This window comes from Dermacentor albipictus, chromosome 1, assembly GCF_038994185.2.
Source record: "Dermacentor albipictus isolate Rhodes 1998 colony chromosome 1, USDA_Dalb.pri_finalv2, whole genome shotgun sequence".
In the NCBI taxonomy this organism is placed as follows: domain Eukaryota; kingdom Metazoa; phylum Arthropoda; class Arachnida; order Ixodida; family Ixodidae; genus Dermacentor; species Dermacentor albipictus.
The window spans coordinates 119,497,527-119,505,309 of NC_091821.1; the positions used below are offsets into that span (position 1 = coordinate 119,497,527).

General features: G+C 44.4%; 1 protein-coding gene across 1 annotated transcript; it reads right to left on the reverse strand.

Moving 5' to 3' along the window:
* Positions 1-610: 610 nt before the first annotated feature.
* Positions 611-6,180, reverse strand: LOC139055645 (uncharacterized). Its single transcript, XM_070533172.1, has 3 exons — positions 5,532-6,180; positions 2,743-3,158; positions 611-1,601 (listed from the first exon to the last, which is right to left on the reverse strand). The coding sequence occupies exons 1-2, from the start codon at positions 5,541-5,543 to the stop codon at positions 2,760-2,762; spliced, it is 411 nt and encodes a 136-aa protein (XP_070389273.1). The 5' UTR covers positions 5,544-6,180; the 3' UTR covers positions 611-1,601; positions 2,743-2,759.
* Positions 6,181-7,783: the final 1,603 nt, after the last annotated feature.

Below are 7,783 nucleotides of genomic sequence, written 5' to 3' on the forward strand. Positions count from 1 at the left end.
CAATCGTATCATCAGTTTCTGGCTGCGAAATTAGCCCATTAGGAAATGCTAAAAGTAAATACAAATTTTGTGAATACGTGTAGCAATTTTTATTCTTAAGAAAAAGTGACTTTACGCGTTAACTGGAACGCAAGGACGTTCTATATGAAGCTAAGTAATCAACAGACAAACCACTGGGTGCACGTTCACCCATCATGCTATGAGTAACCTGAAGGGCGGCGGTTTTTTGTTGAAAACTAATTTGCTATTTCCTTCGACTGTACTGCAACAACGTCCTTCTGGTGATTAAATTCAGCATTAAGTTCAGCGCACTGCTTACTTTTGTGCCTTCTGGTGCGACAACAGACATGCATAATATTTCAGCGATGCAGTTGGCTTCTGCGCGTTAATAAGGTCCAGTTGTTCAATTCCCAATGGGCACAGAATGTGCGTCTTGGTGTGGCTGCTTGAAATAGCGAGTGATCAACACCATAATGCACTTCGTGGTGATTGTTTAGCCAAATTTTGTTTATTTGCAGCAGCAGATAAACGAAAAAACGGGAACCGAGGGTCCCGATTTTTCGTGAGTCACAACCATATAAACCCAACAAATAATGAAAGCATCGGGGAAACTATTTGTAGTTTTAATTGAAGTGTAGAAATGATAAGCTAAACGGAAATCAAAATGGAGGTAAAAGCAACTTCCCGCGCGCGGTTCACTACAAATTGTGCTACGGCTGTGGATGTTCCCACATCCATTCTCCAGCATATATATATATATATATATATAAATCAACGTTATGGCTTGTTCTTGAGTGCGCGTTTTCCCGCGTTGCTTATCATCGTCCGCTTTGACAGTCCTATTGCTACTTGTACTAGGTGATCGCTTGCGCTTCTTTTGTAGCCCAGTTATGGCAAATCGCTTTGCGAAGTGCACGAAGTACGTTCGGCATAAGAAAGAGATAATTTGCGCTTAATGAAGGAGGGAATCATTGTGCAATGACCGTCGGAGAATCAATCTCATATGTTATCTGCGATGGTTATAAAAACACGAACTTATTGCTTTGTGTATGGTATGTTTTGCATTTATAACCTTAAAGCGTAACACGGAAACGTATAGCTTTGCTATTATAGTCTATGAGCCATGTTACAATGTGGCTGCTCACTAATCGGCAAGACACTTCTTCAGTAGAAAGGTAACTGCCTTTGCGAAAGAAAATCAAGAACACAAGAGCAGCTATGGATGAAAAATATAAAGCACATTATCATAACATCATTTCGTGCCTGCCGCAATGAATATTCCAACAATTGCGCTTTAATGAAGATACAGATGCAAATGAAAGTATACAAACAATGCGACAATAAACTCAGGAAGCATTTGCAGATTTAAAGCATCCATGGAACCTGGTGGACGTTGTAATAATTTCTTGCTGGATGGCTGGATGGGTCTGTCCAGTCACCCCTTTATCTGCAGATGCGATGGTTGCACATGTCGTTTGGCCGTTCTTGAATTAGGCCTTTTTTTTCTTCGAGAATGACAAAATAATCACTCGTTTTGTAAGCAAAATAATTTTGCTTGTTTTCTTCTTTGGTCCATACTACTTTCATTCTGTGCCTTGAACCTGGTGAGAACATATGAAAGAGAAAAAAAAAATGAACCTATTCGATCACAACAGAAAAATTATGATTATTTTTATTACTAAAGCATTTTCTTTTTTTGTGTGACTTAAGTTGCTCACTGCATGCTAAACCATTCATTAGGACAACTGCCACGAACCCTAGATAAGCTGGCTTCGGTTTAATCATTCCCTTCGGCGCGCAGTACAAGTAATGACATTTCAGGTGATTCTCACTGAACTCAGTGAAAAGTCGTCATTAAAGCGCAGTGTGTCTATTTCTTGGGTGAACCGCTTCGTGTCGAATGATTATGGTCTATTTTATCTAATTTTATTTTATTTTGTACAATACTGCGGACAATAGCCCAAGCAGGAGAGGGTGCAAACAAAAAGAGAAAACATCCATGTTAACACATCACAAATCATTACGTAGCAAGGGTGAAGTGGACGGTAATGAATTCAACTCTGTAATTGTACGGGGGGAGAACGCCTGTTAATGTAAGTTAGTCCTTGCGAATATAGGTTTGATGTGGTGACTGTGTTTATGACGTGCGGCTCGACCAGCGTGTTTCTCCAAGTAGTCATAAGGTTTTATTCCTAGTTTATCAAAATAAAGAGAAGCTAAGAAATTCAAACGTGCTGTTTTTGTCCTGTGAGCGATTGGTTGAGTTAAACTGTTTTTGTCCTGTGAGCGATTGGTTGAGACTAAACTTCGGCGACGTTTAGTCGCCGAAGCTTAGTCGAGGCGTTTGAAACGCTTGTAAACGTATCGGATGGCTAATGTTTGAATTTTTTCAAGTTTTTCGGCGTTTACCTGAGTAAAAGTGTCATAAATAGCACTTCCGTATTCCAAAGAGGGTCTGATAAAAGTTTTGGATATCATCAATCTTAGAGAAGCGGAACATTCACCCAACTTATGTTTCAATATGCCTAATTTTTCCGAGCTGTAAAGCACATGTTATTTATATACGTTGCCCAGTTAGGACTGGAAGTTAATGCCAGTCCTAAATATCTGCATTCCGGTTGGGACAACTACCAGCGCCATTTGTCGATAAGCTCAATGAGTAACAATTTCTTGCTACTCCTCAAAGCGTGAAATAACCAATGGTAAGAACAAAACAAAAATATTCACTCGATAACATCTTACCTCGAGACGTCAGTGACTCAGTGAACGAATTGCCATGGTGCCATCACCGGCCCTGAGAGATATGGCCTGACGTAGTTGAAGTTCCGCTCGTAGTTGGGGAATGCTGCTGACAGCACCGGGCTGCTAGCGTATGCGTCGAATCCGCCCGACATGGTCGTCTGCTCTGGCTTGATCATCTCGCCTTCGCGTAGCGAGCGGATCACGTATGCAGTGCCACTCTTACTGCTTGACGCCATGGGACTACTGGCAGCATAAAACTGGTGCTGCGTGCTGGGACTTGCCGTGTGCTGAGCGGGGCCGCTCAGGTAGGCCCGCGGGTAGAAGTAGCCACTCGGAAAAGTAGCCGCCACGGTGGCTCTGCCCGTCGATAGCATCAGTAGCGCACTACACGTCAGGAAAGCAGCTTGAGTTTTCTTCTGCGGAGGCAAGAAAGAAGAAGAAAAAAGCACGTCGTCATGTTCTCGGTAGACCTATGGTCGGGGGACAAAATGAGGCTCACTGTGGTGTCGTTGGCACATGAGGCATTCTGCTGTCAGCGTGACCATTATGCGGACGCCTCCGAGGCTACTTAATTTGCATTGGTTTGCGGCTCTGGTTGAACTGCCCCAGAGCTCTCAAGGAGATATCAGATATTCGCTCCTCCCCCCCCCCTCCCCGAACGCTATAAAAAAAATAAGAAAGACGTTTCCCCATGTTATTGATGTATCTTCTGTAGTTCGGCATAGCGGTGCGAAAATATTTGGTAATACCCGACCTCTCGTACTTTCCCCTTGATTACTGTACATGAATTCCGCATGAATTGTCTATAAAGTAAAGCCGAGCGCTTTTGATACAATTCGGTTTATATTTCTTCGCCTGTTATTTTACCAAATATTCAGTGTTTAGGTGAAACTTAATGGTTTTTAAACACGTAATCATCAGAGCTATCTGCTTCAATTGCAAGGCCGTGGACCATCTGGGAACATCATTACTCTAAGATGATTGAATGGCATGAACTCTAATCACTATATCTATCAAAGCACTGGTTAACTCAAGCAGGCTTGGAAATTCACTGATCAAGGTATGTATCCCTTATAAATGCGGGAAACCTCATGCTACCATGCATGGTCTATGTGACAACGGTCTGTTCGACTCAGTACAGCTTTGTGCGTAACGCCACTGATAATGGCACTACATAACGGCACGTGTTGGCTGGTATATTTCTTTGGGCAGCCACGTCTAACCAGGCATTCGTGAAAGAGACTCAAACCACATGCCGCTCTCTTAAGCAACGTACCTAAATCCTGCATGATATTTTGTCTAAGTGGATGAGTCGTCGTTATTTCGCGAATTAAAACAATACTCGCCCTGGAAAGCTTCGTTATGCCGCTTGGTTAGCTTCATCTTTATAGCATCAAATTTTTAAATCTACAGTACAACATTGACTCTTGCGCGCCATCAATTTCTTCCAAATTATCCTTGCAATTTTTTTTCGGTTGTTGTCACTGTAAAACTGCAGCTAACTTTCTGAATAATTGAGAATTGGCTAAAATGTTGTCTGAGATTTCCCTTTAATTTTTACTGAAGGTGCGCTCTTCGCTTCAGTCGGAAATATGAAATTATGCAAAGGATTTCTGTTGAGATAAATAATTGTACAGGGACAAGAACATTTTGTCCGAATAATGTTCGTGCCGAAGTGCTATATTTTTTGAACTGGGTGGTTGCAACTTAACAAGCTGGTTTCATATCAATCTGTAAGGATCTGATTGCTTATTGGCAGTCCGCCTTTAACCTCCAACATCCTGCGGTCCAGAGAAGAACATTTCGTTAGGTCGTCGAAAAGGGAGCGCAAAAGCCTGCTCGTGAATAAGTTCATAGCTGACGTCAGCTCAGCTGTGTTTGTTGAAGTTGGAAGGTCACAATCAATATAAGTAGGGTGCTTACTGCATCGGCGAACAAGAAACGGTCAGTTGCCACTTGTTCGACTCAGCCTTTGCACCTAGAAATATTCTAAGCGAAAACTCCGCAAAAAGTCTTTCTATCAGAGTATGCAATGGCTTACATAACGTACTATAATTTATATTGAAGGCGAAAATACTCTCATCACGTCGCTGAAGTGCTAATCGAGGTGTAATTTCTAAGGTTTCTTTTTTAATGCGTAAGTTTGCCCTGCAGAATAACATGGGACGCACACATGTTATATGTAGTTGTATAATTGGTTGTCTTCAATTCGTTTAATTTTTATTTCCCATTTACTTATCATCCATCCTGCAAAGTGGCCGGTACTGGTGATAAGGCAAGGCGGTGCCGTCCACCAGAATGGTTAAGATATATATATATATATATATATATATATAAGGAGACGGCACGTTCGAAAAAAAAAATTCGAGTAATCAAGCATGATTGCCTTTTGATATAGTTTAGATATCACCTACCTGGTACTGTTCTAGTGACTGCTTTAGCGCCCTTTGCTACTGAAACTAGTTCGTTATTAGAGTTGCTCTAAATTTGTATACATTTTCGGGCACCAAAGATATTTGTTATGTTATTAAACTAAATAGAAACGATCCCTTCTTTCTGCGTTTTCTGAAGACTTACACAGAAATAAAGCAATCAAGCACTTAATTATCAATATTTACGCACTTGTATGTGCGGCAGTTAGCTCTTCTGGAGGCTGTTCTGCCATCAGTCAAAGGAAAAGGGGCTTAGATGAGCGAATTTTTTTCACATCATATTAAGAGGAATAATTAGTACTCGCACCAAGCGGCTAATAAAAGCGACAAGATCAAATAGTCCAAATGGGCGCTTACCCCATAAGTCATTGTGGAAGTTCGTTGCAGAGAGCCGACGTCCAGTTCCAAGGCCACCAACTTCACGAAAGATACTACACTTGCCTCGACAAATCTCGTAGTGAAGCCCACTCGCGGACCAGTCTACTCTTATATACGTATCACGGACAAGCGGCTCGTGTATATCTCTTCCCTCACACAGTCTACTTTTGCATCGTCGAGCGTTAGAGCAGAAAGGAAGAAAGAAAAGGAAACAAGAACAAGGCGCTGGGACCGTCACGTGTGGCGTACGAACGCGTCGCTTCGTGTTTGCGGCTGGCGACCCTAATGCGGGCGCGTTGGTCGTCGTCCTCCTGCCAAGCGGCTCGCGAGCGTCGCCTCGCGAGAGACGCCAGCCAGCAAAGCTCACGAGAATCAAAACCGAGGGGGCGGCTCGCTCCAGCGAACACCGTTTGTCTGTCTGTTCACCCGTTCGCTCTTGGCCCCGAATATCAGCGGCATCTGGGTCATCTCGCGGCTTTAGTCGAGCCAGCTTAAAGGAGGAGCCCCGACTCGCCGAGCGCCCAACACGAGCCACTGGGAGAGGGCGATGATCGTGAAACCTCGCTGCAAATGCGCCCTGCAGCTGCCGCCGAAAGAATAACGCGTTGCGCACGCGTCCAATACGTGCAAGCGCCAGACCGTTCCGAAGTAGAACGGAAGCGCTGGACTCATCACTGCCGTCGATCCGACGTTGCTCGGTGTGTACGGCGGTCCCCAACGTCCGTTCGTGATACGAGCGCCCCTTTTGTGCGTGGACCCCCTCTCGGTTGCTTTTGCATTTCGCCAGCCACGCTCACCCTGAATCGCCTTTGATTGTAGTCATGCCGGCATCTTTCTTTCGTGGCCTCCTTGTGCTGCTGCTGCCGTGTGCGGGACCGGCTGTCCAGCCGCGCACCTTTCTGGGCCGATAGGGAAACGATTTTTGAGTCGGGCGCTCGGTCAAGTGCGTCCGAATCGGATGGAGGGGCGTGTTCCGAACGCGGAAGTTATTCGGAGCCCTGATTGACAGCCCGCTGAAGGGCTGTGTTTTATCAACCTGGAGCGCTCTTTCTTCAGGTGCTCACCGGGCCCCTTCTTCCCCACCAGAGACGAGGAACTGGGCTTCGCATCGGCATGCTGACCAATCTGTCACGCGGCCGAGGGGGCACATGCCCAGCGCCGCGCTCTTCTGTTGGCGCAGCATGCCCGAAGGTTTATATTTGGGTGCGGTGGGCTATCCTATCACCATAAACAGATTTCTAGGGAAACAGCCGAAATTTCCTCGCGCTTTCCTGAGCAATATTTCGCTTCAAGCGAAAAAAAAGGAAGAGAGGCCACGCTTTCTTAACAATGGAGACCGTCAGCCGAAGAGACGAGGAATGGGACTGAGCAACCCAGGCAAACTCTAAAAATAATTCTGCGTTACAGGTTATATTTTGGCGGATGAATAGCTTCCTTGAAAGTTTCGATCCACGGTGCCATTGTAAGTACTGCTAACTTTGAAAATGAATCAGTTGCAAACGATACGTTTATGATGGCCACTTTTCACACATGTTCCAAAAGTGCTATGAAACTGAACCTTTTGCATTGCTTAAGTGTAAAATCACGAAAAGTTTGGCTCTCCTAAAACCACAAAATTGTCCTTAACAAAAATTGGCTTCAAATTTAGGCGATTTGAATGAAGGCTTCTGATTGTCTTCAATTACGACTCTCTTTCCCGAACCCATCTAGTGGTCCTTCACGCTACGATTTAGTTTGAAGTTGTAAAGACAATCCCGGAATTATTCCGTGCATATCTTAAAGCACTTATTTTAAAGCACAAACCAAACGCACTTGCACTCCACACTGCGCCGGTCTATACGTACACCAAATTCCTGCGCCTCTTTCTTACCGACGGGCGCTTACCATGTGTGTGCGAAGGGGCACATGCCGTACTGCAAGTTTCTGCAGTACACTTGTTTCTTCAAGCAGACTTGTTGCTTTAGCCGAGTGACGCAGCTAATGAGGCTCGTCTCAATGGTGGTATCATTCTGAAATGGATGCACTGCCACGCGTGCATTGCTTTACGTTTTGTCAGTGTTTGCTCAGACCAAATTATAATTGCTATCACGTAATAGTTATCACGCAAGAAGCATTTACCGCGTGTGAAACGTCGTGAATGCTGTGGCGTATAGGACAACCACACTGCTTGTCTTAAAACGTACTCGTGACGTTAATAGTGCTGCAAAATCTCGAATCTATGTTAGCATAAC